The sequence below is a fragment of the Etheostoma cragini genome, chromosome 18 (assembly GCF_013103735.1).
Source record: "Etheostoma cragini isolate CJK2018 chromosome 18, CSU_Ecrag_1.0, whole genome shotgun sequence".
Lineage (NCBI taxonomy): Eukaryota > Metazoa > Chordata > Actinopteri > Perciformes > Percidae > Etheostoma > Etheostoma cragini.
Genome location: NC_048424.1, coordinates 3,992,280 through 4,005,240, shown reverse-complemented (window position 1 = coordinate 4,005,240; position 12,961 = coordinate 3,992,280). Strand labels below are relative to the sequence as shown.

Here is a 12,961-nt window from a genome sequence, read left to right as displayed (position 1 = left end):
TGTGTGTGTGTTTGTGTGTGTGTGTTCTCCAGTGTGTCCAACCTGCTTCCCCGTCCTCGTCCATGCCGATGGGCCCGGCCTGAGGCGTCTCTCCGTTCTTCAGACAGTTGTGGATGTAGGTGGCCTTCCAGCGGGCATACTTCCTGTGCTGGATGTTCTGGTAAAGAAACAGATAAAGAGGTTATTGGTAGTAGTGTTGTAAGGACGTTTGCAGGGACTAGGGGTAATAAAATGTAGCAGGTAAGGGATGGGGGTTGTGTAGAGGGTTGAGGCTTGTAAAAGGTAGCAATTTAGTAAGTGGTGGGGATTGGGAAGTCAGTACGTATGGACAGGAAACTGAAGCTAAAGGCGAACGCTGGATTATGAGCTGGGCTTTAAAGCAAATCGAATCACAGTAGAATTGCAACTTCTGTGTCTGTCACGTGATGCATTCTGGCCCAAAAATCTCTTTTCCCCACAGAATTACAAGGAGAAAGTGACGCAAAGACGACTCGTATCACTTTCAGAATTTTATCTATTCGGTCTGATAACATTAGAAAGTCTAGAAGAGCCGCGCGGTTAAATCATTTATTCCCTATTCAAGTTAGCAGAGAGCTTAACAGGAAATAGACAAAAAATACGTCAAAATAAAACAAAAACGTCAAACAAGAAGCATAAAACTGTTGAAAAAAAAAAGAATCTGACAGAAAAAGCAACAGAATTGCCAGAAAGTGTCATAAAAAGAAATTAAAAAAAAACACAAAAACATCAAACAACTAAATAAGCTGAAGCTGAAATTGTGCCCGGGGCAGCAGTCGCCAGCGCTGATTTGAAAGGTGAAAGTGTTGAGGAGGCAGCAGATTTACTCTGACATGAAACTGATAAGAGTGAATGGAGAAATTCCTGTTTCTTCCAGATAAGTGCCGTGTTGTTTTCATCAGCAGCTCAGAAACAATGACACCCTGCACCCCCGAGCATAGTCGGGGGGAAGGTCGTGTTTGTTTGGGACGCAGTCTTGATTCCACTAAGAAACAGCGGCTAAAAGGTAGCCATATCTAATCATTAAATAACACGCTTTGGCAAGACAGGAATGGTAAGGTCAAGGTTGTAAAGTTTTCGGGAGAAATGTGACTCACTGGGAATCTAATAAAGGAAAATACACATTAGGGCGCACAGACAGCTCGGTTCAGGAAAACTGAGTGTGTCACAGCAGCGTTTTCTCCCTTATTGTTTCATAATAGCAGAGATTAATCCTCATCTCATGGAAGAGCACAACTGTACCTACCTCTAAGATGTGATTAGAGGATTTAACTAACACACTTCATGTAGAAAGGATAAGGTACAGGCTAAAAGACAGGCTCAACTTATTCAATAAATGATTTACATGGGAAGGGGTTAGACGGGCGGGGTTAAACTTGTAACACTTTAAGTTTCTTTGATTTTTTTGTATTAGTTATAAAAAAAGGATTCTCAGAATCTACAATTGAACTGTATGTTAAATCCTATTTTTTAATAAAAAGACATGTTTCTGAGCATACAGTTTTTGTAGGAATATAGTCTTTAACCCTTTCCGTTGACCTGCAACTTTTTGTTTTTCTAGGTCAAAATTTAAACTTAAAATTGATCAACAACTTATCTCACTTTCCCGACATTTGTCACTTTTTCTGATGTTTGTCGGTATTTTTGCACTTTCCCCCCAATTTTTCTAAATCTTTTTTAAGACATTTAGTCCATTTTTTCCAATGTTCATTCCTTTATATTTCTGCAACCAAAATGCTATAAAAGAGAATAAAACATCCCAATTTCAATTAAAGTAGCTAACTGATCACTTATTTTATGAAACCATCCACGTTATTTATTTTTTTTGACAATGTGGTTAAAACAAACCTAAATTTTCTTATGTAAATACTTTATGAAAACGAGGACAACAGGCGGGTTAAAAGTCCAGATGATGGTCAGCTTGTTTCCGAAGTAGCTGGGAGAGTATCCTTTTTAACCACGTGCACTTTACTGACATCTGGCCTTTCCTCAAGTCATCTCCAGCCTCTGTAAAGAGCCAAACAAGAATTCCTATTCTCTGTAGTGTGAGTGAGGAATAAACTGCTCCAGCCTGACGTTGACCCTGTCAGGGCTCACTGACTCACAGTGCACTGCGCCAATCACAGTCGTGGGCAGGGAGACGCTCAATGCTGTCTTTGTCTGCAGAGATGCAGCGTGGTTACGATCCGGCTGAAACAGTGTTGCTAACATGTCACTGCGGAGGGTTAAGACCATCTTTTAGCATTTAAAGAGGAACTTAAACTACCAATAGGACATGGTATATTTATAGAAGGTAGAATTCAAAATGATGTAGCAAGGCTGCTTCTTCTTTTTGTTGTTACGATCGTAAAGACTGTCTTTCTATGGTTACATTATTGCCATTTATTTTTTTATCGATTCATTCACACACACACACACACACACGCACACGCACACACACACACGCACACACACACACACACACAAACGCACGTTCGCCAATTCTGCCTTGATCAAATTTGCCATCATCACCAGGAATTGTGTGTTTTTGCTTTGAGATCAACAAACAACCCAAAATGACTGCCTTGATACTGTATACTATAAATGCATAAGATGCAATTTGTCCTGGACTCGAACCTCTTTGGACTCTGTCTTGACTTGGTCCCGACTACTCCTGGACTTGACAAAGTAGGTCTTGACAACAGCCCCGGCTGAAAGTGAATGCACTCTTTCCAACTTGTTTCCTGTATCTAATTCGAAACATATTCTTGCTTCCACTGCTCATTAGTCACAAAGTTAAAGAGAAGTTGTGCAAGCTTAATTTGGAATAACAAACACCCCAGACTTCGTTTAGCTCTCTTGTATGTGTCCTTTATGACGAAGGGGGGCCTTACGTTTTCAAATTTTCAGTGGTACTTAATGGCTGCTAAACTACGTACTACAATGTTTAATTCTTCATCAGATCCATCCCCTGCATTTTTACAAGATATTGAGGAGGACACTCCCAGAACCTTTTAAAGGCTTGGATATCAACAGGGTTTTGTTGATATGCACAACATTGCAAAGTTGACCTTTTCAAGAAGCTGGTTGAAGGAATGAAAGGGGGAAGCTGTGTTGGCACGCTCCAACAAGTCCTCCACAGCTGGTTAACTTCTGAAAAAATCTAGTAACAATCCTGTTTCACACTACTGCCTGTCAAAAGGAATATTCATTAGCAATATGAACAGGTAAGTCAGATTATTGTCACTTTCAGAAAAATAAGCAAAACCTGGAATATTATAAGCATGTAAACGTAGTCAGATAGAATCAGTTCCTTGACTCCACTGAGAAAGAGCAGCTAAAAGGCCATAGCTATATCTGACAGTAGTATATGTAGCCATATCTTATCATGAAATACCACGCTTCGGTAGGACAGGAATGTTATTATCCAGGTTGCAAAGTTTTCGGGAGAAATGTGACTCACTGGGAATCTAATAAAGAAAAATACACATTAGGGCGCCCAGATAGCTCAGTTCAGGAAAACTGAGTTTGGCACGGCAGTGTGTATTTTGAGGTTGTACCAGAATAGGTTTACATGCCAGAAACCATGTAAACCTATTCTGGTACAACCTCAAAATATAATTATGAACCTGAAAATGAGCATAATATGGGCACTTACAACAAAGCAGATGAATGATTGGTCTTTGACAGAGACAGAGGATAAGTTTTGGTCTCTTTGTGGAATGTTTTTGATCTTTTGAACAAAGCGGTTCTTCTCCAACACCCTGTCCAGGCGGCAAACAACAAACAGTGGATGTGATTAAGACTTTTTCTTTTTTTTGCCTTTTTTATCAGTCCAGAAGAATCTCCTGCAGGGATCTCCTGCAGATATTTTTGTGTTGTAGTTTAGAGGCGCGGATGCATAATCTATTAGTTACCGCTCTTTGAAAAACACAGACTTGACTTGTTAACGAGATCAATGTTTGTTGGTTTTGGGTCTCTTTGGGGAGATTTTGTGGATAATTTGGAAAAGATAAGCCGGCTGCATCCTGTAAGAACTGAACGGACGTCCTGCTCTGTCTGTCCACACTGCTTACCCATAATAATGTGGTTCTGGTTTATTTTGATTATCATCGCTGAAAAGAGGGATACGACCTTGATCTTACCTCCTCTGACAACTCCCCGAACACAGACAAAACATCCAGCAGCAGACTGGCGGAGTAGAAAGACTTTATCATGTTCCTAGAGGAAAGGGAAGAATAGATGAGGGAAAGATGGGAGAGAGGGAGGGAGGCAAATGACAAATGAAAGGAATTAGGAGGGATAGAGGGGGAGAGAAACAAACGTACAAAGCTATTAGTTCACGCCATTTCCATCTCCAATCCAGTTTGCAGGAGAACTCCTGGCAGAGTGTATAAGATCCGCTGATAAGTTGTCAACTATTACAGGGCTGCAGCATTCGATTATTTTAGAAATCATTTAATAATAACACAGATTATTCCATTGATTAATGGGATAAGAAATACTTTTGTTTTATTGAAGAGCGATACAATAGTTTGGTTTAATTTTGGAAAAAGATAAATTTTTATTAGCTACACTGCCTAAGATATCAACTCAAGTGCATTTGAGTGCCACATTACATTGTTTTTAAAGAAAACCAATTCTGAAATGTAACCTCAAACTAACGTAAGCAATGAAGTACACATTACACATACATAAACGTTACCTTGAGCTGTGCAACTATTACAACTACGAGCATCAACCTCAAACTGATCTGTATGAAGGCCTACTGGTAAATATTAGGAATATTAGAGATCGTGCGATACCATTTTTGTTTTCTGATAGCAATTCTGATATTCTGATACATGAACTTGCGTATCTGTAGATTCCGAATACTGATCCAATACCAGTTTATTGTATATTTTATTACTGTTGTAACAGCTGTATACTACTATCCCTGTATGGATGTGATAGGATTTCTATCGTTGTTGTCTGTCTGGCTCAGGTTAAACTCTCAAACAACAAAAATGCCACTGAACTTTCTTTTATTATCCAGTTTGAAGGTCAGTTCTAACAGAAAAACATAAATAAAACTACTTTAAAGTAGATTTTCTTCAGGGCTTTATTATGTGGTATTGGTTCGGTGCATTAACTCCAGTACTTCCTGATACCAGCGTTTTAGGCAGCATCGGAGGTGAACATCTCTAAGTTATACTCAGCCTATTTTTATTTATACATTTAATTACAATGTCACACAGCTCTGTTACACATATGCTAGTAGATAGTTGATCAGCTGTTCCTCTGGGAAGAGAGAGAGAGAGAGAGTGGTGTGCAACAATCAGCTGATCCTCCAAAAGGACAGTCAACAAGTGGGCTCTTTGGATCAGATTGTGGTCACCACTACGTGTTCTTGTCTTGGTAATTGAAGTGTTCAGTGTAATCTCATTGTCCATGCAACTCTGTGTTTGACTTTTTTTTTTTTTTTGAAAGATTAGTTTTTGGTATTTTAGGCCTTTAATGACAGGACAGCTGAAAAAGCGAAAGGGGAGAGAGAGGGGGGAACGACGTGGAGCAAAGGGCCGCAGGTCGGAGTCGAAACCCGGGCCTGGGTCACTTTTGCCGGGTCCGCTTCTTAGAAAGGAGGATTAAGTTAGACTCAATGTTTTCTGTTGAGAAGATAGTTTGATTTTGCAGCAGACAAACTTTACAGAGTCGAACTGATTCCAAACTTTGGACACTTTCTGTCATTTTCTTCAACAGGTCTCTTCTCTTAAATCCTCACTATTTATGCTCTTTCTTCATTTTGTAATCTGCGCTGTGAATTTCATGACCTCAGCATTCTGAAGTTCTGGCTACAGTGCCGTCTTTCTGTAACCATGGTAAGATTTATCTCATCCCCAACTCTTCCCCCAGGTGTGTAATTTTTAAAAGATGACATAAACAGCTCTATTTGGAAATAATGAATCATGGGGGAGTGCATCTACACAGAAGATAAAAATGAAAAAGGAGTTTTTCTGATGTTAACCATTCTTTGTTGAACTTTAATGCTTCACAACTACCAAAGCAAGTAAGCGTTCTGACTATCGTTACTCTTCTGAAGGGGTTTTGGAGAGGGAAATTAGGTAGAAATATGCTGGTTGACTAGCAGGACACCATTGTACTCATATAATAATCAATCCAGGCGATAGTGTATGATAGCAATGCATGCTGCTTCCTCTGAATTTCAGGTTGTCGTCGACTAGCAGCTCGTTAGTTTGAGAAATCGATCAGATCTGCATGTCACGCTCATTAGCATCAAACTCTGTGTATTTAAAACTATGCGCGTCACCGTGTCAGCGGCAGCTGCTGCCTGCGGTACTTTTCTACACACGGAGAGCCTCACTTCCCATGACAATAAACCACGTCGGACACGTTGCCCAAACGGCTACCTGTCTTAATCTTGAAAACCACTTGAAAATATATGATTTTCTCGCCTAAATTTTTAACCTTAAAAAAGTGCTGCAGTTTCCACATGCTTTGGCCCTCTGGGATGATCATTGGGAAGGTAACACTCCCAACTTGTTGTTTCTAGTGGCAGTGTGACACTAGGCCTTACTGACACAGAGCTACAGAGGTTAGAACACAGAATTTCTATTTCCGTCCAAGTAAATCATCTGAAAAATTAATAAAAAGCACTACTGTAAGCATATTACATGGGCTACATACTAAAACAGTACTCTAGCCACATGTCTCAACTTAGAACAGAAAAAATCCAGAAAAAAATGACTTATAAAATGGATTTTATATGAATGTATTTCTACAGATATGTCTGTGCGTTTGTCTTATTTCTTATTTCTAAAAAAGCCAAAAAAGTGCTAAATACAAAACTTCTGAAATACAAAAACACATCCACATCACTCACAGCTATGTCTGAAAGAAGTACATACATAGATTTATAGAAATAAGTCATCAGAATTTCATGAAATGTTGAAATGCCATCAGAAGGCCATATTTTTGCCTTCAGACAGCTGTAAAAGATCACAGGAATAGTTTTTGTTGGCCATGTTTGATATCAATCAACTAGTCTTCTTATTGGCTACACAGGGATGCCAGTTTTGTGACCTTATCTTCTAATTCGTGGGCTCCACTGTCAATCTTTCCCAGGTGGGCCCAATGGCGACTGTGCGATATCATTGGCTTAGCTTGAGGGTATCTCTTGATAGGCTGATGCTATTGGCTAGGAACAAGGTTCATTGCAATCTGCAGAAGCCACAGATTGTAATGGTGTAACTGACCTTCGTTTTAGCCCGCACAGGGAAAAAGTTACAAGCTATAGAAACCGAGAAATGATGCACTATCTAGATTTCTGAACGTCGAAACTTGGCCAGAAACTACACGATTGTGAGGGGACCAGCTAATTATGGATTACAAGGCTTGGATATTCTAATTCCTTGGAGTGTTTGCGATTTAGGAAATCAACGTTTATGAATATCTTTCACCGCTGTGGATAAAGACACGAGGACAAAGGTAGGGATGCACGCTAGATTTAGACAGAAACGGTGCAGTGTTTCTTACCTTCATAACATGATTATAACCGCTGTAAGTCACCTTATCCTTTGTGCGGGGGCTTGATGGAATCACAAGACTTTAAGCTTTCTAATGATGTGCTGCATGACCGTGTTGGTGACGATTTAATGCTTGCAATTCATAAAAAATAATTCATGAAAACACGTTGTGGAAAAACAGGTACCGTTTGGGGAACCGTGCTCTCAGGCCGGTAATAATCATGTAAAAGGAGAACAGTGAAAGTTTACTTCTCTAAGCAGCAAAGGTTTTAGCGTCAACATCAATACCACAACATCAACGTTCTGTGATGTGACTATTGAGCATGCACATATCGCAATGTTGATGCTAAAACACAATACCATTCAGCCCACACACACAAGCGCACACACACACACACACACACACACACACACACACACACACACAGTTAAGGTAGGGAACATGAATGGCATCCTTGTAGCTCACACGCTACCAAGCGGTGGCCTCAAACACGTCTAAGGAAGTTTCTTATTCCACCAAAGTTTCCCATAAAGGTTTACTTCCGAGAAGCTAAGAACACAGGTACAAACAAAGTAATACACAAATACACATGTAGGGTTAAATACTCCCAGGCAAAAACTAATTGGCACACGTGTCGCACACGTGTCACACAAACACACACACACACACACACACACACACACACACACACACACACACACACACAGCTGGTTCTCGTAAAAAAAACTGCAGGCTGTTTGTGTTCCCCCGGCAGCGGGACAGAAATTGGAGCCATTCCTGCTGGAAACAGAGAGCTTGTGAGCGTTTATTTACCCGTCACCTGCCTCCATTCATCCTCAGCACTCGGCTCACACCTACCGACAGCCTTAACTCATTTACATCCACCCTTGTTATTTCATTAAATCTTTTTTTTGTGCACTTTATTTTTTTTAGATGTCATTATAAACATTTGACGTTAGCTTCGGTCCTTTTGACGTTATTTGATGCTTTACTTCAACGTTTTTGTTGCTTTTTATTTATTTTTTTATCCTTGAAGAGAGTTTAAGAGTTCAGGAAAGAGGCACTCTGAGCTCTACCCTTTGGCTCAGTGGTGGAGCAGGCGCACAGATACTTGGCGGTTTATGCCTTGACGCAGAGGTTGGAATCCGACCTGTGACCTACATGTCTTCCCCCCCATTTCTTTCCCCTTTCTGATCTTGATTTCTGAGAAAAGCCCAAAATAATGTTAAAAAAAAAAAAAAAAAAACATGCCTTGCCCCAGTTGGTTTTGGTTTTATCCTTCTGAGGTCAAGGGCCATTTTTTGATTTGTTGGTGTCTCCTTTTAAGGTATTTGTGTATAACTGATCCATGTGTGTTTCATATCAAAACGTTCAGAACAAACTCAGCGTTCTGTAGAGAGGCTGATCGGTTGATCGCATGTCGTCTGTGGGTTAAATCTCAGCTCCAACAAATTAGTTTTTTGTTCACGTTTGACTTTTTAATCTGCCTTTCTGCACAACCAGAATCTGCTTATCTGAAAGACAGAAATGTTGGGTTTTGCAGTCTGAACATTACAGGACACATACAAGTTCTTTCTCCTGTGAGGATTTATGTAATTCTCAGGAAAAGACTATCCTGGAAGTCCAGTTCTCACAAGATCACAATTTGAATCTGCTCAGCGAGTTACATTGGCATCCAGTACTGATGCTCAATATTAACTATGCACTTGTAGCCGAGCTGCACCAATCACATTGGTGTATCTGATATAGGCGGGGCCAGAGGTGAGCTGCACCAATCACATCAGTGTATCTGATATACAAGGGGCCAGAGGAAAGCTGCAACAATAGGCTCGTCGAGATGAACTGCGCCTCGCCCGTAAAGTGGACGAGAGCAGGCGGCAGGTAGCGGGGGCGGGGACAATCAGCTGCGGTAAAGTCTGACAGTTTCCAGCCGATTCCTGCAGCCTTTAGGCTGGACAGGAAGTGACAAAAACACTGTGGTGCGATTCCGATTTATTAAAATATAATCAGACGCACATATCAGCTTGTACACAGTCTCTAGTTGTTTTAATTATGACCGAGTTGCTCTCAGAACGTTCTACATGAGATCTGTTGCTGATTTTAATTAACAACAGACTGGAGATGATCCGTGATCTTAACAGATTTAGTCTCTCTGACTTCTAAACATCACCATCAGCCTCACGTGTTTTGTAAAGAATAAGTCTTTAAATCAGACAAATAGTTAAAATCCTTCCGATTGAAAAACAATAAAAAGTTAATATAAAACGTCATCATGTTGTAAACCAATCAGGCGGTAAATCAGCTGAGAAGCCAGCGTTTCCCAGCATGCTCTGGGTCTGCCTGGCTCTTGCAGTCGGTGAAAAGCAACTGCGCCGCCTGCTTCTCAGAACTGCGGCCGCCTCGCTCTCTTGAGATTTCCGTTACCTACGTGTGCATGACGTCAGAGCAAGTCGGGATCAAGTCGGACACAAATGTAACCGGCATGCAACGGGCGCCGATCGGATATCTCATTTCGGGGACTGATAACACCCATTCCACTCATTTCTGATGAAAGGGAGAGAATGAAAGAGAGAAAAGTGAGAAAATAATTCACGCTTCTTTAAAAGGTCCTTAACCCCGAAGACAGTCAGCAACCTATCCAACCTTGCCATTCTTTGTCTGCGTCAGCAGTCAGGAAATGCATTCTGGAAAAATCACCATGACGTTTGTTGGACGTTTGATGCCTTTTCAAATATACATTTTCTTATATTTCCTCCTGTTGTTCCTTCTTCCACATATTACTCATCTCTGAGGAAAGGGAGGTGCAGGTTACAGGGGGAAATTATTTCAAAATGTTAAAAAACCTGACTTATATCACAGCTACACCCTCCTGCTTTCAGTTCATTCCTGTCAAAACACTCTTATCACACGCTTTGATATCAAATACGCACATGGAAGCACAAGCACACACACACACACACACCCACCCACATCCAAACACACACACACACAGACAGACGCATTCACATTGACGCACACACAGGCAGGCACACATATACAGACACACACAGCGGGTTTGTACTTCTAGGGAATAGAGAGTGACCCGCTGACCCTCGATCTGAAATATTATTTATACACTGTATATATTTTACTGAGGTATGTTCCAGTCCTCTTGAGTGTCGGGGAGAAAAGAAATAAGGAGAGGAGAGGAAGGACGAGACAAGACGAGGGAGGAAAGGAAAGGACACCCCACAAGACAATAGAGGAGAGGAGATGAACGAAGAGGAGATAGAAGAGTAAAGGAGAGGATAATAGAGGAAAGGAGATAAGAGGAGACGCTAGAGGAAACAAAAGGAAAGGAAACAAGGTGATATAATATTATATACCACATACATACATACATACACGTAGATTTTGGGGGGGGAGCAGGCGAATATTTAGAAGAAGTAGATTTGTATCCCTCAAAAACTATGATTGGTTTTTGGTTTTGGTCCTCGCTGTCATTAATTTTTCACTTTTCTTGTTGCTTTTGTCGAACCTTTGTGACACTTTATCAGATGCCCGTTTTAGAAGTTTATAACTGTGCAGCTTTGTATGAGAGGATTTGATTTAATTTAATATGCCTGACAGATAATGTTCTGTATTTCAACTGTATCTACAAACATAATTTCTGACTTTTGAATTACAGGACAAAGTGCTGGTAATGAGCTGGCAGAACCTTTTCTCCTATTTACAGAAGGATTTCTAAAAATGCAGAAAATGAGTGTGATGTGTGATGCTGAAACATTGACGCTGAGCCCCGGGTATACAGTGTCACCCAATCTATACATCCATGTGTGTGTGTGTGTGTGTGTGTGTGTGTGTGTGTGTGTGTATATATATATATATATATATATATATATGTATAAATAAAAGCTTACTTATGGAACCGGGCCGCCCGGTCCTCGGTGTCGGCGTAGAGGAACATCTTTAAGGCGTAGTTTTCGATGTGGGCGTTACCGACCACCTCCTGACTGATGGATTCGTTGTCCGCCAGCTCCTTCTTCATCTGGAACAAATGTAAACAAGGCTGCAAAATTCATATCATGAAAGGGATTCACATTTATTTTTCTCCATTCATCCCCTACTTCCTTTCATTTCCTGTCTCTTCCTCTTTCTTTTCACCCTCTTCTCTCCTTCCCTTATATCTTCCTCTCTCCCTTTTTCCTCACCTTCCCCCCCCCCTTCTTCCTCTCCCTTTCTTTCATCTCTGTTTCTTTCCCCACTCTCCTTCCCTTTACTACCTCTTCTCTCTCTCCCTCATCTCCTTTCCTCCCCTCTTCCTTTCTCTCTATTACACTTCTGTATTAGTTTGTGTTGCTTTTCACCATTTTTTTATACTTTCTCCATCATTTCTGTAGCTTTTTTCAAAGCTTTGCCATTTCTTGTGTCTATTAACTTCTAGCATTTGCCTGTACTGGTTATAGGTCCGGTCCTGCATGCGTCTGTAACATTTTAACAGAGATAGATATCTCTTAGTAAATTAGGCTTTTATAAAGCTGTGCACTGATTTAGAGCAAAAAATCTCTCTGTAAAACACAGCGGCCTCCAACTAATGTGTCTCCTTCTCACTCTGACTGACTTTCTCTTTGCAAGCATTTTCTCCACCTGTAACTTATCCTCTTCATAAAATCTCCCTCCCTCCCTCCCTCCAAGCATCCAGAAGGGCTTCAGGTTTCCTGTAAAACCACTAAAAGCAAACACACTGGTTCCGTCCAGCAGGAGGACCCGGGCAAGCCTGAATACATACACTGTTCAGTGTGTGTGTGTGTGTGTGTGTGTGTGTGTGTGTGTGTGTGTGTGTGTTTGTGTGCGTGTGTATGTATGCGTGTCTGTATGTGTGCGGTGCGTGTGTGTGTGTGTGTGTGTGTGTGTGTGTGTGTGTGTGTGTGTGTGTGTGTGTGTGTGTGTGGGGTGCGTGTTTGTGTTTGGATCTCTCCTCTCAGCGTATCCCCGCCCCCCCATTCACTCACACACGGCTCTTTTAACTGTACCATAACAGAGGTTTAAACCTTTCATATGTCTTGTAAGTCATGTGACATATTGGGAAAGGTTCCTTAGCGACTTTCCAAGTCGATTAAAGTCGATAATAACGGCCCACCAATATATCGGTTGGACTATAGTTCCAGGTGGCTCCACGATTGCCCCTCCTGTATCCCGGAGTAGTAGTAGGAGCTCCCGATTGTAAGGGAGGTGGTAAACCTAACCTGTCAGAATGAGCAGGAAACCAGTCCCTTTTGTTACGCAACTTCTGTAAATCACATAGAAACAGGCCTGGTATCAAAGATCCCCCATAGCTAAAGATAACGCATTTCAAGCAGCTCCAACAGTATGAAACGGTCCTCACTAAGACAGGAAGAGAGAGGGGGAGGGAAAGGGAGAGAGAGAGAGAGAGAGAAAGTGAGAGAGAGAGAGAGAGAAA

General features: G+C 41.1%; 1 protein-coding gene across 4 annotated transcripts in view; it reads right to left on the bottom strand.

Moving 5' to 3' along the window:
• Positions 1-12,961, bottom strand: part of vta1 (vesicle (multivesicular body) trafficking 1) — a 66,320-nt gene that overhangs the window by 38,484 nt on the left and 14,875 nt on the right. For all 4 annotated transcript variants that reach the window (XR_004660367.1, XR_004660366.1, XM_034899875.1 and 1 more), the window contains exons 3-5: positions 11,421-11,548; positions 4,143-4,218; positions 43-157 (exon numbers count right to left, since the gene is read on the bottom strand). Coding sequence is in view for 2 of the 4 variants with exons in the window: in XM_034899875.1 (XP_034755766.1) it covers positions 43-157; positions 4,143-4,218; positions 11,421-11,548 (319 nt within the window). In the remaining 2 variants the exon portion in view is untranslated. The remainder of the gene's footprint in view (positions 1-42; positions 158-4,142; positions 4,219-11,420; positions 11,549-12,961) is intronic.